Raw genomic sequence first — 17184 nt, 5'->3', positions numbered from 1 at the left:
AGTGTAAGTGTGACAGTGTTTACTGACATTCAAACATTACATTTAGTTCCAGCTGAAACAACAGTTGACACCAAAGCCTCATTATAATAAGTTTAATTGACAGATTCAGATGAACCTCTTATCTAAGTGCAGCTTATCCTTAAGTTTTTTTCCAATCATCACTTAAACAAAGGTGGGAAACAATTAGTTCATGTATGAGGGTTAAAGGACACATTATCTGTGGGCTGATGCCTACATGTTCTCTAATGCTGATGTACGTATGGAGGAATGCTCTGAGTTACATAACAACAAGCTTACTTCCTGATAGCACAACCCAAATAATCAGGATCTAAAATAACGTAAATAGCTCAATAGTTATCACTGGAATGTTCTGGATTAAGTTATCTACAGAATAACAGCTTTTCCTTGTTAAAGAAGCAAATTAAATCACTGACCTCATGGTATTGCTCACACGTATGATTCATGAGAATAAAAGGGTTTAAATGTCTCTGTACGAATGAGTCTCGACGCTGTTGAAGGGGTTTGCGTTTTGTGCTTTTACTCTCTATAAACAGAAATAAAGAGATCACTATTTTCCTGACCGCCACTTGATCTTGCAGCCTGACGTTAACGTTAGCATACCACTGCATTTTTTTAGATGTTTGGGTGCAATGTTATAATGGAAAAGTCGAAGACAATGACATCACGTCACATCTTTTCCACTATATATATAATTTTATTTTTAACACATTGAAACTAAAATGGTGGCATTGACACAAAAAAAAGACCGAAAACGCTAAACAAAAAGACTGTTTAATAATTGTTAATATATATCAAATGGAGTATATAAGGTCTATCATAAAATCTACTAGCTCGGAAACTACATTTTCAACAGAAATAAGTCATTAGTTTGATCATCTGTTAAATCCAAACCGTTTAAATTATTAGTGACAGGCTTCATATCTTTTCAAATATAAACATTATTGTTTTAAGGCTGTGTCAGCCAATGCTAATGGCTCTGTGGATGACAACGTATGTTTGTCATTCCACTACATTGGTCTAGAATGAAATATCTCAAATACTGTTTGATGGAGTTCTTAAAGCTTTGTTTTGATGGTTGTTTTATGTCTTTATTGGGGCAATAGAATATTCACGGGAGCTTTACACTCTTTAGGCGTAGACTATAGCATTGCTACTGTAAACAAGTGTATAGACTCACTTAATAACCCAGGGGCACAAGCCTCTTTAAGTATTATCCATAGTATTCTATTGAACGTGTATAGCTAAGAATTCTCTATCCACTACATTTCCGGTGCCTTTCAATCTCTGGCATTGATTAACCTGTACAACAAAAAAATCATATTCAGTTTTTGTAGACAAAACCTTGACTAGATGATAATCAAGATGTGGTTTTTCATTTGTATTTAATAACATCTACTTTGTGTGTGAGGACTCCTCTGTGGAAAACAAACGGTCACCTCACTTCCCACTTGTTGAAAACCGACTGACTCACAGGAGGTTCTACACAGCTCACTGTCTGCACACTCTGACACTTTATTTGCAGAGGAATTCTTTTCTTCAATGAAGTACGTTTTTCTACTTTGAATTCAGTTTCTGTCTTTTAAAGTATGCTGTCTTAAATTGAAATAATGGCTTCAGAGGAAGGATACAACTCAACAATGTGGGTTCATGTCATCATGTGTCAGCTCATCGTTACACGCTTTGCTTTTGTGATTTATTCTACATAGAGGAGAATAACCTGAATACTGTTTGACAAACTGGTCGTTTGCTTGTGCCACAAACCTTAAACCAATAGAACAGCTGTACAAGAGAGCTATCAAGGTGTTTGACAGAAAGCCATATTCATACCACCACTGTACCATCCTTGAAAAACAAAATGTCTTAAGTTTTGGCAATTTAAAGTCTTTTAAAAGTATGTGCTTTTTTTATAAATGTTTACATGGACTGCCCCCCCCCTCCCCCTCAAAGCTAAAATCCGTCATATTTACACTTGACGCATTTTTTTCGTTTTAAGTGTTCATTAATGTGCATTGTTCCTGTCAAATAAACGATTAAATGAAATAANGAGAAAGTCTGTGTGACTTTAAATTGTGGGTAAGGGTAGATAGCTCCCATCACATAATGAAATATGGCCCCCGGTTTGATGATTGACAGGTCACAGAACAATGGGAGCTATCTACCCTTACCCACAATTTAAAGTCACACAGACTTTCTCAGACAGTATCTCCTCTTTACTCTTCTCGCAGCAAGATGTCAGAACAAAGTGAAAAACAAACAATGGCATAAAATATTATTAATATGTCGGGTAGTAATATATTTATTTATTTTCTTCTCAGAGTGTACCAGAATGCATAGTTTGTTAGTATTTCTAAAAATCTCCTGGGGGAGAATCCCCCCAGACCCCCCTGCTGGGGTTGGGTTTTCAGCATGTGTGCCTTTTTTATATACTGTAGTTCAGCTTTGATTCCATCATCTCATTTAACCTTTTTTAAAAGCATACTTTAGTTCTGTGAAGGGATATAAGCGATATATGCACTGTACTTCACTTTTATTAATATTGTAAGTAAAAAGTGGGTCTCGAGGCCTGACCAGTTGAGAACCACTGGTATATTCTATAGCTATTACCCTAATCTTGGTAATAAATGAACATGTGTTTATGATTTCCCACCAAAAACAGCAAAGTCAGACACCCCAGTCTTTGAGCAGCTCTATTTCCAGGTTGCATAACACAGGTTGACATTTTTAAAGAAACCAAACCAGAGTTAGAATTAAACACACTATTAGGCCTTTGGAAAATAAAATTGGCTAATTTGCTGTAAGATTAGCTTTATACTGTGGGAATGTCTAATTATTTTCAGTATGTTGCGAGCAAGAGTCCTTTAATATATGTTACCTTTGCGGTGCCCAGAGTGAAATCAGTTTTTTTATTTAAGCAATAATAATGTTCATAATCTACCCATACTCATGTTGAGAAAATAATTACATTTTCTATATTTAATGTATTCTTTACTTGTTATTAAAGGATTCCATGTTTGTTCCTAGTACAAAGTACTAGTCTTCTTCCTGAGCTGTAGAAAAAGCGTTGAGGTCAGTCTGACCATCTGAGGCACACTTCAGACCTGCAGGTCTGGGCTGCTGAACTTGAACTCTATTTCAACAAATCATGTAGCTGTGGTTCAGCCACGCTCCCCCAATGCTCCCCCCACCACCTCAAACCACACAGTCTCTCTCATGTTCAAAGAGAGGCTTGAGCGCCTGAAATCCCTCTGAAGGCAAAGACTTAAATTCCCTGTCTCGTCATCCTGAATAAGGCTATGATTGTGTATTTCCTAAACTTAACCTTTGACCCCCTCGAGCCATTTGTCTCCAATTGTCTGCCATGCCGTTTTTCTTTAAATAACCCGCCCCTCCAACCCTGACGTGGCTCATTTTACAGGTACAGTTTGGTCCTAAAGCCTGCCTAACTTTTTTTTGTATTACCAAGCTCAAATAACTGTGTAATTTAAGAGGGGTTGTTTTTAGTGATTAACTATTTTCTCTTCAGCAAATCTGCTGTCATCAATCGTGTTTTCCAACCACAGTGGGCAGCTGATAAAATCTGCTTAAAACCAAGCAGCATACAGACAAAGATAGCAACTACTTGGTGTAAATAGCAGTACTGTTTATAAAGGGAAAATGCTATAAATGCAGCTAAAATACCAGAACTATTTATCTGGAAGTCGTGGACACCAAAGATGAAACTAAGGCCCAATCCCAAACCACTCCCTCGACCCTACCCCTCCGTAACGGAGTGAACTCCGTCTGTAGCCACACTCGCAGCTCAATGAGGCTCCCTCGTGTCAGTTGGAGGGTGTAAATACAGCGGCAAGCTTTGGGACGGCCTCCCCTCTCTCCGGCAGAAACAGGAAATGCCGTAACTGTATGTAACAACATTAATAACTCAAATAAAATTCCAAACGTATTTCATTGTGTTACTTTTTTGTAAAGATCTTTTAGTTTTAAACCTGATGTTTGCTGGAACTACTTGTAAACAGCGTGTTTCTGACGGACACACACAGCGTGATTCTGTTCAGGTAGAGACCGGTCTCAAGTCAGCACCGCTGCAGACTCGCTGTTTGAGGGCTTGATAGCCCACTCCCCCTCCACACCGCTCCACACTCGTTGGTTTGGAACAGCCCTCAATATGGCGGACCCTCCGCGTGAACGCGCAAACGGAGGGGTAGGGTGTGTAGGGGGCGGTTTGGGAATGGGCCTAAAATAGAGACTGAATATTGGACTTAAATCTGTCGCTGACTGGAAATACAATGACAAGGCTTTTGTGGCTGTTGAATGTGTAGGTAGGCAATGGAATAGAATGGCCTTGTAGCATTTGCAATTAAGTTTGGACAAAGTCCACATTTCTGTATGTGTATGTGCATATGTCACTTCCCTGTTTACAGTAGGAAGACTTGTGCCACCAATTCTCTCTCTTGTAGTTAGCACTGATGGGATAGTCACAGATTATTCCTTCTCATGTAATAGTTATTTGAAACAAGGCGTTTTGGTCTGAATTGCCTTTAGGGTGTGTTTGGGTTGAGGGAGGGACAGTTTCCATCCAGAATATTTCCTTCCACTATTTTTATTTGCAGATAATAGAAATCAGGGTGATGCCCCGCTTCTGGATGAAACCGTTTTAGTCTCCTTAAATTTAGCAGACATGTTTCCACTCTCAGTTTTCTCTTTGCTTTGATGTCTACTTACTGTAACATAGTCAAATGCTGAATTGCTAAGGGCTCAGTTTGCCAAAGATATCATATAAAATATGTGTACTAGTTAATTCTCTCAGGGTCAACTTGAGAACACCAGGAAGGAATAGTTTGCATTGTATATATACTGTAAAAATACTTATATATATAAATAGTAGAAATTGGAGGTTTTTTTATATGCAGTTGTAGAAAGTCTTTAGACATTCCTCATCCATTTTATTAAGTCATAAAATACTTCCGCTTAAACGTTTAGTTCAAACTACATAGTAATTCGTTTTACTAGTTTTCATTAGTCTACATTTTATTCTGTGTGAGGTCTCATTAATTTCTTCCTTGGAGGTGAGGTACATCTACTTAATTAACACACTACCCTTATTTTCTCTCCGGGAGCTTTTCCTGTGCTTCAAAGGTAATGATAATCCCACCTGCCTGATAACTTGTGGTGGTTGAGAGCAGGATGGATGTGTTGTGGGAGGCAGTTTAGAGCTCTAAGAAGGTAACAATGTGAAGTTGAACATTCTGTTGCCACAATATTTTTTAAAAACCGGATTATTTGAACTAACAACAACACTTGCCTCTTTCTTGGACCTTCTGCCAGTTCGGCATCCCATGAGTCAATTGGGTCGCAGGCATGTTTAGCTAGCTAACGTTTACCCAGTTATTTATAACATGGCTCGTTTTTATCACGTTAATATATATGAAATCGATTTCCTAAGTGTGGGCCGATCACCCTTTTGTTGATCAGTTAATTGAATCTGTTGAGTATGAAAGCTTGCCATGACTACCCGCTGCTTTCACGGTTTTACAATGATTTCAAGTTAAAACTTCACAGGCTGTCCCTCCTTCTCAAACCCTTATTTAAAGAGGTTCACCTACATATGGGGAAGAAACATAAACTTCAAATTTAAAATATAAAAAACGCCAAGTCATTCACCTAGCCAATTTCCATTTTTGTGACTTAAACCTAAAACGCAGAGCATATTTTTAACTTTACTCTCCATTTCGAAAATACAGTACAACCTCACAAGCTCCATGTGAAGGCAGCATTTGTAATTGTGCTTACTGTTTATTCAAGCCAGACCTATCCGCTGCCTTCAGAGTGGTTTTTCCCATAACAGAGCTCTCCAAGTCTGTACCAGGGAACTCTGATCTCTGGGTATTTACTCTGTGTGGGAAGGGGCCGCGGCCCCACCAAGTGAGGCCAAAGGTTTGATGAAAACTGGGCTCATTTGCTGGTGACTTTTCCCCGTTAGTTAGCTGACGTTGGCTGTTTGGAGCCGTGTGTGTTTGGACAATAAATCTCCACCAGGCCCGGCACAGACTGGGACAGACAGGAAGTATACAGTTTCAGGGTAACTATGGCAACATCCCTTTTGGCCTCATGCGGGAAGGAGCTCTTGGAGTGGAGGGACCTTGTCAGTAATGGGCCAGAAAGTCTGCAAGTTTCTCTTTGTCAACTGGGTTACTCTCTCAATAAAAAGCCACACAGTGTTATTTAAGATAAGCAACCCCCAAATCCTCAACTTTTAAAAATTAGGGTGAATAAGATTAAGCTGCATTTTGGCTTTATTAAGTTAAACTCATATTTTAGGTTTTATGCCTTTTTTTTTTCTCTCCCTCCAGCTGCCTTCCTGTCCAGTCTCGGCCAGTATGAGATTGCCATCCCAATACGTGTAGAACCCAATGGCGAGACTATGGATGCAGAAACGCCACAACATCACAGAAGAAGACGCAGCACTGAGGACAGAGTGCCTGACTCTGTAAGTTACTTTTTGAAAATGACTTTTTTTCTTTGTCTTATGCACAACTTTTTTTTTTTAAATAGAGATTTTTGTTTAACTCCACTCTCTTTTCTATCTATTAGCTCTTCTACCAGCTGTCCACGTCACGTAACAACTTCCTGCTGAACCTGACGCTGCAGGGAGGCCTGCTGTCCAGGCAGTTCAGGGTCGAGTATTGGAAGAAAGGTCGTTTAGCCTGGAGTCATCCCTACTCTCCCCATTGCCATTATGTAGGACACCTCCAAGACCAGCCGCACTCCAGCAAAGTCGCCCTGAGCAACTGTAACGGCCTGGTAAGACTTAAAACCTGCAAGTCTAATCCACATCTGATACACTGAGTGAGGTCAGCGGCCGTCGTGCTGGCCCAGCAAATGAGGGATCAGCTATGCTTGATTTGGACATCAAAACTTGACATTTAAACAAAGTTTGAGCATTCAAGCCAGCTTTATTCTTTGCAAACCAACCAGTGTGGTCCTCAAAAATGTAGGGCACTGGAAATTAAATCCTAAAAAGGTACTTTAATTCTTTCTGTAGGCATTTATATCCCTACAGATACTTAATCAAGTTTATAGGATATAACGCCACGATGTTGTTAAATATCCAGTACAACAACTTCAGGCATACAAACGTTGACCACCATTTAACAATCAGGTAACTGCAGATGCAAATAAGCTGTATAGCTAACTCTGGCTCAAAATGTATTTATGTTATATAAAGTAATAAACGAAAATAAATCTAGAAATTACTTTACCATTCCCTATGCTCTCTTAAAAGATTTTGCCATGTTCACGACACGTCATATGGAATGGAGGGGTACAAAATGATGGTTATGTGAAGGTAAAAACATTTGTGCATTGACAATCTAATACTTCAAATACAAAAATCTTGGTTTAATTTTCGTGAAAGATAGACTTTGGCATACATTGGTGTTTACGTTTGTTTGGTTTTCAGGCGGTTTCGTCTCATGTAGTGCCAAGTCAAAGCTTTCCTGTTTGAATTACTACTTGGATTTTGATCTGAACACTATTTAAATTTGGAAATTGGTCATAACCATAACTCAAATACAACAGAAACGTGGCATCAGCATTTATGAAATGAACAAAGTTGATGAGGCAAGTTAGGATTATGTATATATTAGCGTTGATTTATACACTTCGGCAAGAATAACATTTAAAGTGCTTAACATAAAAAAATCAAAGGCATCAAGAGAAATGCAAAAGAAACAAACGACGAAAGACACTCAAATACAAAAAAGACAATTAAATAGGTGATTGCTTTTGGCTCTAGATGAAAACAACCTTTTTAGGCAAGACTCGGTGTGTACAAATTATGATATTCAGCACTCTATTTCACAAAAGTGATTAAAATAATTCCATAAAGAAAGAATAAAAAAACGTTTCAAAACCTTAGAAAGAAATGCAAATCTTCCCTAAAGCTATATCAAGTGGGCCCTGTTCTGACATGGTAACAATGCAGGGGTGTTGTTAAACAGATCAGCACCTTCAGCACATTGTTTGAAGTTTAACATCTACCAATAACCCACAATGCATCATGTTCTGGCATGCTCGGGCGGTTTAAATGCAGACTGGGAAAATATATGATATTAGTAACCGTAGCTGTGGTCAACCAGGCAGGTTTTAAGAAAAACACATCTGAATTGAGGACCCTATGTCTATATTTTAACAGTTTTTAAAAGCATACATTTCATTTAATATACTGTATTTCCGACTCTCATTAAGTCATCAGCGTGTGACTGCAACAAAAAAAGAGATCAAAGTTAGTTCCCTCTATGAATCACTGGACTGGATCACCTAATTGTCATGCATCAGTTTGTTGGCTGAAATAATGTCCACGCATTCACAGCACTGTGTATCTATGTATCCTCTCACTACAAACAGCAGGCTCCAAAATAACAGTTGTATACACAGCTGAGGATTAGATGTGCTCACAAAGCGTTAATAAGAAGCACACTTAATTACTGTTGGTCAAACCAGCATGAGCACATTCACCAGTGAGCGGGTGGTGTGTCCAGGGGAGCATCACTAACTTTATTATGGGATTAAAGGCACTTTAAAGTCCGCCGCAGTGAGTCGAGGGGAGACGCTCGCTCTGACCGAGCCAACACATCTGAGTAGATTCAAAGGAAGTGTTAGTGTATCGCTCTCTGTCTCACTCTAATTTTTCTCGCTCTCATTCACTCTTTCATGCATGATTGTGTGTATGTTTGAATCAAATATCTCTCACTAAATGCTTTGTAACTGCTGCTAGTATTGTACCCATCAAATGATACCTCAGAAACTATATTATGAGTGCCAACGTAATATAAACTGATGTGCCTCTTTCCAAATATGATGCTCACTCTGAAAAGTATGTAAAGTTCTAATTTTCAAATTAACTAGATAGAAAGTGATCGTACATGGAGTTCAGAAATGTTAACAAAACTAAACCCTGTGCTCAAAATCTGCTGCAGTGGAAGCCCAGAGGTTGTTATGCAGTCTGACCCTCTCCAACTGCCAGTTTCTGACCCATTAGCACGAGGATCCCTCAGAGGGCCTCAGACTCACTTCTGCTCACCTTAATGTACCTTGCCTGCTTTGTTGCTCATTGTTTTTTGTCACTAAAGCACATAAGTGATTGATTTTGGTTGTATAATTACTGGAGCATTTTGGATGATGTGTGTTATTTAATAATGTGACGATTGTGATATTTCATGAAAGCAATGATTCCTGTTATTTTATTCTGTTCTATTCTACTCTCTGCAGCAGGGGGTGATTGTTGCAGGGGGAGAGGAGTACCTGATTGAACCCCTTGTCTCACCAGATAACCAGACCAGGACGGAGCGGGGGGAGAGAACAGAGGGGCGCCCCCATGTGGTTTACAAGCGGTCATCGCTCCGCCATCAATACAAGGGCAAATCCTGTGGAGTCGTTGGTAAGAGGAGAGATATTCTGGGCTTTTTATTAGCAGAAGTTTGGTCCAGACTGGAGGAGTAAATGTGCCCAGATTGATTTGCATAGCAGCCAGCAGCAGCAGGTTGAGGTTGTGTCTGAGTTCCCAGTTGTGATTGGGTGTGACTGAGTCTGTGTTGTAGGGCGTTGCTGCAAAAGCAAAAGTATTTTCAGAAAATAATATTGTTGCAAATAAAAAGTTAAAAACAAACCCCTTGCTAACCTTTTTTAGCATGCTGTATATCAATTGAAAGTGTGTTCAGGCGTCAAAGTGCTGTAGGAAAACTATAGTGAGTCATTCTTTTTTCAATGTATAATTGGCTGAATTGCTGCTGTGCTTCTGTGATTTCTTACTATATGCCGTCAAATCGTGTATGTGTGATCTTCCTCAGATGAGAAGCCGATGAAAGGCGCGTCATGGTGGCAGCGAACTCTAAAGACGCCTCCCCATCATGTCGGTCGTGGCCAGCTGCCTCTAAAGCGCTCAGTTAGCCGCGAGCGCTACGTGGAGACGCTAGTGGTAGCTGACAAGATGATGGTGGGCTACCATGGACGCAGAGACATCGAGCAGTACATCCTGGCTGTCATGAATATTGTAAGTTTCACAACACCGGAGATGCAAATTCACAATGTATTGAAAAGCCACTTTCCCAGTGTATTGGAGTCATTACTGATGAAAAAAATAAATTCCTTTTTCAGGAATGGCAGATCTACCTAAAGCTTTAAGCCAAGATGTTGTTCTGTTTTGTGTAGTTCAGCTTTTTTCTAAGCTTTTAGTAGGAAAATCAGGCAATTGTGGTTTGTTTACTTGACATCGAAACAAAACTGACAGCAGGTTGGAGTCAAGTTCATATTAGAAATATTTCAGAGGAGATTAAAGAATGTGTCTACAATGTTAAAAATAAGTTTACTGTGTTTTTGTTTTGGACAGTCATTGTAAGCTATTTTGGTGTTCAATATTTCTAATATCACTTTTTTGTAAGTGTTTGTACAAAGGAAATATATTTTTTTTTATAGATACTATAATGACGCAATAGTATTGTTCATGAAAAACCCTTTTAAAACCAGTTAAAAACCCAAATAAACAAAACATTTAGGTCAACAACTTGTTTATTTATTGTTAAAATAATTTAATTTGGTTTAATTTAGTTGCATGATTAATGCTTAGAGACAGAAAGGAAAACAAATGCATAAACCTTTTCTTTTTTTTTCTGGTGAAGGCCACATGTTTTACTGTCACGCTCAGATTGTATGTCATCATCTTAACCGTTTCTTGTCACTGCGGATCTTCCCACACACAGTTAATCACTTTAAACTCATACATACACATGTTAGGAATGTATGTAATGAAGGGTTGGTCAGCCACTATTGTTACAAGAAGGTTGCATCTGGAGTGTTACAGAATCTCTGAAACCAACAGCGTCTCCTGAGTGGTGCGGAGCAAAGTGTGCCAAATTACAGTAGGAACCACTAATGACAAGTGTCTGTAGTAGTGGTTCTAACTCTGGTTGTTTTTGATTAGTGTTGGTGCTTTAACTCTTAAATAATCATTTACACTTGTGGTGCACTGACTTTACAGACCTTCTAAAATTCTCAGACTATTCTGTCTTGTAGAATAAGTGTTTGGTTATAATGTAAAATTGATCTTGGTAGAGGAAAAGACAGGGATGAGTTCAAAGCACTCTTCTGTTTTCTCTTGCCATTGAGCATTTCTCGCTACAAATGAATCCAGAGTTTGTGGTGGTCTTATTTAGAGAATTGACCAATACGTTTTTAATCTTCCAATATAATGCATGAAGGCTAGTCTCTGAACTGGAAATCAGGTAGTATTAGTGGTAGTTTTCCATACATTTTCAAGATTGAGTCTTTCTCCTCGTAGAACTTCTCTTGCCATTACAACTCTAGTTTTATGAGGAATTACTCCTGTGTTTATTTCAAGTGTTGTCTGGGCTCTAGTGTTATTTTCTCCTCTGGTCTATTAACTATTTTTAAGACTGCTCTTTTCTTGTTTCCCTGGAGGTCAGGTTGCCAAACTGTTCCAGGATTCTAGCCTGGGGAATGCAGTGAACATTGTGGTGACGCGGCTCATCCTGCTGATGGAAGATCAGGTAAATAGACATTGTCAACTCCTGTAATAAATGTGGCTCTCCTATTCTCTCCTCTTCTCTTTCTGTACTTGTCTTTCCTTTCCCGACTGCAAAAAAATCTTCCCCGACAATCATATATGAGCTCCTTGTGGAATCAAATGATTGGCTTAAGTATCTTTTCCTCCAAGATCCCAGGTCTTTGAGTCTGTAAGTGGGTCTTGTGAATGGTGGCTGTAATGAAATAGACAGGAGGTTGTAAGGAAGAGGTAGATGGGTGAGGTAAGGCGGAAAAGTAAGGATATGAGGGGGGGTCTGTACCTTTCAGACAGAGCAGCTTTGTAACTGTCCTGCTGGTTCACTCTGATGAACAGTGACCTCTATGAGCGTTGCTATGACGCACATCCAGGGTGTAGAAAAGCTTGAAGTTAGATTTAGCTGCTGATGCAAAACACAGCCTTTTAGTAAAGTCCCAAAAGAACACCATCAGGATCCAAATTCAGCAGATTCCTCTAGATTCCGTTTATGATTTTACAAATATTTTAGAGCCACGCTAGCAGTCGGACACTTGGTCCACTACTTTGTCCAGACTGAAATGTCTCAAAAACGGTTGGGCAGATTACCATAACGGCCCGTCTACACAGCAGCGTTAAAAAAATCTTCCAACGCTTCTCTGCCCATTCACTTTGAATGGGGTGACGTCACTTTGCCTTGCTTTTCGCCGAACTGCATTGTGGGGAAGCAAAGCGAAGATTTCCAGGATTTCCAGGATTTCCAGGATTCCAAAGTTGAGCAATCTTCAACTTTTGAAGCTGAGGTGGAAGCGTCAGCCAATCAAATCCGTTTATGCAAATCTGACGGCCCGTCCACACAGCAGCTTTGAAAAAATCTTGAAAATCTTGGAGGTGGGCGTGTCTGAAAGCTTGGGGATTTTTTGTGAGCAACGCGACCGACAACCAATCGCATGAATCTCCCGCCCCCGACATACAAAGCAATAGCAATGTTAAAACGAAGTAAACTGGATATAAACTCCCCAAACAGGCGAAAACCTACCAGTTTCACCCACTGTCTCTGCCACCTCCCTCCATGCCTGGTTCCTCCGGTTTGTATCCCGGTAAATAGTTACTGGTCGTAAAGAACCGGGTGATTTGCTACCGTAATTTCACGTTTGGAATATGAGGAAATGAACTGCGGTATGTCTCTCCCAGTTTACACGTGGTTTGATTGGCTAGTGCTTGTACTGTCAGATTTGCATAAACAGGATTTGATTGGCTGACGTTTCCACCTCAGCTTCAAAAGTTGAACATTGCTCAACTTTTGAATCCTGAAAATCCTAGAAATCCTGGAAATCTTCGCTCTGTTTTCCCACAATGCAGTTCGGCGAAAAGTGACGTCACCCCATTCAAAGTGAATGGGCAGAGAAGCGTTGGAAGCGTTGTAAGATTTTTTTAACGCTGCTGTGTAGACGGGCCGTAACTCAGCCTACACACGGCTGCGTGCGTTGTCGCTTGCCGGCGGGGGGGGGCTGAAACTCAACCAATCACATGAATCTCCCGCCCCAGACAGACAAGCACGCGGTTTGATTGGCTAGAGCTTGTACTGGCATATGATTCGATTGGCTGACGCCTCCGTCGAGACGGCAAAAGTAGAACATTGCTCTACTTTTGCAGCGAGCACCACGTTGCTCGCAAAAAATCCCCAAGCTTTCAGACACGCCCACCTCCAAGACTTTCAAGATTTTTTCAAAGCTGCTGTGTAGACGGGCCGAAGAGTTTTTACAAATATTGATTTGTCGGTCTCTTGTTGTATGACGTAAGTGAGTGAATGGATGTTATCGAAGGAGCAGAGTCTGAATCCACAACTGACATCTAGTCTGGGGTTCAGCTCATACAAAGTATATGACCTTATCATCACAGCCAGGGAGATGACTGGGCCATCTGAATACCTCTTAAATGTCCTTATTAGCCGGCCATTAAACGCATGCGGTGAGACGGTGCGGCCGTTCTAATGTTGACATTCTAGCAATCTGACATCTGAATCATACTGAATTAAATATTAGGCATTACAGTTTGGTTTTAGGTTTCCTCCATAAATGTCTTATTAGGGAACATTTATGATTCATACTGCCTCAAAATTAGTACCATAATTTACTTCACGGATGTGTTCATCATTGTGTCAGAGCAAAGAAGTTCATGTTTGGAACATTTGTGGTGGGCAATATTAGTGTTGTTATTCTTTCTCCATGGACTGTGGAGGTTGAGTTCGGGACAGGATGGAGAGTAGTCTCGGCGAGAGTCCTGCTGCTGGTTTCCAGCTCTGAAAACGGCAAGCTGCCCCTGGAAAATAAAATCAGGCCAGCATCGGGACCAGAAATGAGGAACTGTGGGATGAGACAATTACTAGTTATGTCACCACATGCATTCCTTGGTTACGGGTTCTCTCCAGCTGTGGCCAGCAGAGCACTCCCTTCTCTTTTTCTCCTCTGTGCACTCATTATATTGTAGAGCTCCTTCACTGTATCCCTGCCAGTGCCTTAGCATTCACTTGCAGCGAAGCCAAGGAAGTTTCTTAAACCTTTAAAACTGGGATCCTTATGTTTTCTCACCACGACACACAGCCCAATGAAATGCAATCTAATGAAAACCATGTAACGCTGAATGTGCTGATTTTAGATTATGTGGTTCTTTATGTATTGAGAAAATACCAGCTTCTTTAAATAAAACCATTCTAAACCATTGGATAATCGTACAAATGTAATGCTACAAGCCTAAAAATGTTTTATTAGCACATGTAAATTGGTATTTTAGAGATTCATGGTTTCCCAGCACAGTAAGAATAACTGGTGTGGTTAAACAATGCAATACAGAAAGACTGAGGCTGGGCTATCATAGCATTGTTGGGCTTATCATCTGAGGGTTGAAATCACCCCTTGTTGACACTTGAATACAGTTATATTATTAAGTTGAGCATCTTTTCAAAGATATAGAATTGCTTGAATCGTTTTCTCCTTTTATGCGTTCAAGATAATATTACGTATATTTATTTTCCTAATTTGCTTTTAACTATTTATTACCTCTCTTGTCTCTCTTCCAGCCAACCCTAGAGATCAACCACCATGCAGGGAAGTCTTTAGACAGCTTCTGTAAGTGGCAGAAAAACATCCAGCACCGGAGCAGCTACGGTAACGCCATCCCAGACAACGGGATCGCTCACCATGACACTGCTGTGCTTATCACCAGGTAAGAAACCTTCTTCAAAGCAGTAAGAACTAAAGACTAACTGTGTTTTAGAGCTTTCTTCATAAATTATTTTACTAAGGAAATTTAGAATGAAGACATTGTTTGTAAGTCCAACACAAAACTTCCCAATGTGTGGGTGCACAACAAGAAGCTGCACCGGGCAACATAACGCTCCTACTGCGACTTGAAAATAAAAATATGTTAAGGCTGATTCCCTGGGCAAAAAAGGGTTAAAGCAGCGTTTCCTCTTAGTTGAATTCCTACATTCCCAGCCCTTATCCTCATAGGCTTTCATCATGCCAAGTCCAGAAAGTTAGACTGTTGTCTTGTCCTGTTTGAGGTGACGATAGCAGTGGCGGCTCTGCCCAACTCAGCATCTGGAAAGAAAAATGTAAAAGAGATATGAAAAGAGAGCAAGTGACATATTTATGTTTTGAAGAAAGCAGCCCAGAGAAAATGGACAGGATAAGAAAGTGGGAAGAAATTAAAGAAAAGCTGCGATGAATCTTACAGCGCTGGTTTTCCGCGATCTTCAGTTATTTCTCAAACTGCCCTTTCTGTTACTAATACTGGAGGAAACAGACAACAGTGGTATCTGCATTTTAAGCAGCTCAACAATGTGCTATTGACTGAGGAATGTGCAACAGCTAACAACACAACCATGGTTTGGACAGAGTCATCTGAATCAGACAGGGCCGGACAGAGCTGACACACAAATAAATTCCTATTCTTCCTCACAGAATGTGCCATACAAATATATAAGATTGATGATTGTCTTGTGGTTTTGGTGGTGGCTTTGTGAAAACACTTGGGTTTCACGAGAGGATTTATCAAGCAGAGGATGGAAACTGTCCAGACAGATGACACCACAGTGACCGTCCATGGTTTCCTGCTTTTGTTCTTTTAAATCTATATCTGTCTGCTATCACGTCTGTCTCTGTGAGTGTCACCATCTGGGAGGGTTACTACATCTCAATGTCAATGTGCAGTGGTTAAATGAAATTCAATATATAATTACTCAAGTACTGTTAAGAACCATTTTTGAGCCCATGTACTTAAGTATTTCCATTCTATGCCACTTTATACTCCATCTAAGAGGGGGATATTGTATTTCCCTCCACTTTAAATGATGATACATTCATTTGAGCTATCCAGCAGAAAACAAGAGTTAAAATCAGCCCTACATCTATCAGCTAACTATAGTCCAATAACATGATACATATTGAGTACTGTTATACAAGTTACTTAAGTATCTTTAGATCCTAATACTGTTGTACTTTTACTTGGGTAAGATTTTGAATGCAGGACTTAAACAATAATAACTAATATCTGAATATTTTAGGAGTCTTTTTGCATATCAATGTGTGATTACATCTATTAAGTGGTGCTGTTTCTGTGTCAGTATGTAGTTATTAGTCTAACAGCCTTGTTGTTTCCGTTCTTGTGTACAGATATGACATCTGCATCCAAAAGAACAAGCCCTGTGAAACCCTAGGTAATACACACACACATACATACATACATACACATATGAATATTTGTACTTTTCAAACACTTTACTCACTGTACTATGAATATTTGTACTTTTCAAACACTATACTCTCTGTACTATGAATATTTGTACTTTTCTAACACTATACTTACTGTACTATTCTTATAAGAACCCTCACCCCTTAGCCTGACCGTATGCCTCACAACTGAATGCCTAAACTAAACTGAACTAAAGTGGAATTCTAAGTGTAATCCTAAAACCAAGTCTTAGACCTCAACATTTAATGATTCAGCCCCAGGTATAGATAGGTCAACATGTTTGAAACTCAAATCGGACCAAAGACAGATATTACAGAGCACACATAATGTTATTTTTACTGTATAGTACTGGTGTGTGTGTGTGTGTGTGTGTGTGTGTGTGTGTGTGTGTGTGTGTGTGTGTGTGTGTGTGTGTGTGTGTGTGTGTGTGTGTGTGTGTGTGTGTGTGTGTGTGTGTGTGTGTGTGTGTGTGTGTCAGGTCTGGCTCCAGTAGGAGGAATGTGTGAGCCGGAGAGGAGCTGCAGCATCAATGAGGACATCGGGCTGGGAACAGCCTTCACTATCGCCCACGAGATAGGACATACGTGAGTGAAGCACACACACAGGGCCTATCTCCTTATTTAAAACCCAAACAAATCCATAATGAATTTCATCCTTTATGGGTACTTTGTGGATTAAACTATCTTTCAGTTTGATCTGTGCAGATTAAGCAGCTGCAAAAGCAGAACTTTTCTTAAAATGTGAATCCACCCTGAATCCTTACCAGAGGCCTACACTACGAAGCCGGATTTTCGCTTAGCGAGGTAACTTCAGGGTAAACTCTGGGTTTCCGGTCCTACGACAGTGGTTCTCTTCTT

General features: G+C 39.9%; 1 protein-coding gene across 1 annotated transcript; it reads left to right on the top strand.

Moving 5' to 3' along the window:
• Positions 1-6126: 6126 nt before the first annotated feature.
• LOC104953174 (A disintegrin and metalloproteinase with thrombospondin motifs 10-like) lies at positions 6127-16918 on the top strand. The gene is made up of 9 exons (XM_010780096.1): positions 6127-6160; positions 6369-6505; positions 6610-6819; positions 9289-9457; positions 9867-10069; positions 11499-11582; positions 14652-14797; positions 16249-16292; positions 16806-16918. Exons 1-9 carry the CDS (start codon positions 6127-6129, stop codon positions 16913-16915), a joined length of 1137 nt encoding a protein of 378 aa, XP_010778398.1. The 3' UTR covers positions 16916-16918.
• The last annotated feature ends 266 nt before the right edge of the window (positions 16919-17184 follow it).

The sequence above is a fragment of the Notothenia coriiceps genome, unplaced genomic scaffold (assembly GCF_000735185.1).
Source record: "Notothenia coriiceps isolate Sejong01 unplaced genomic scaffold, NC01 NC01_scaffold00021236, whole genome shotgun sequence".
NCBI classification, from domain to species: Eukaryota; Metazoa; Chordata; class Actinopteri; order Perciformes; family Nototheniidae; genus Notothenia; species Notothenia coriiceps.
This window is presented reverse-complemented; position numbering and strand designations above follow the sequence as displayed.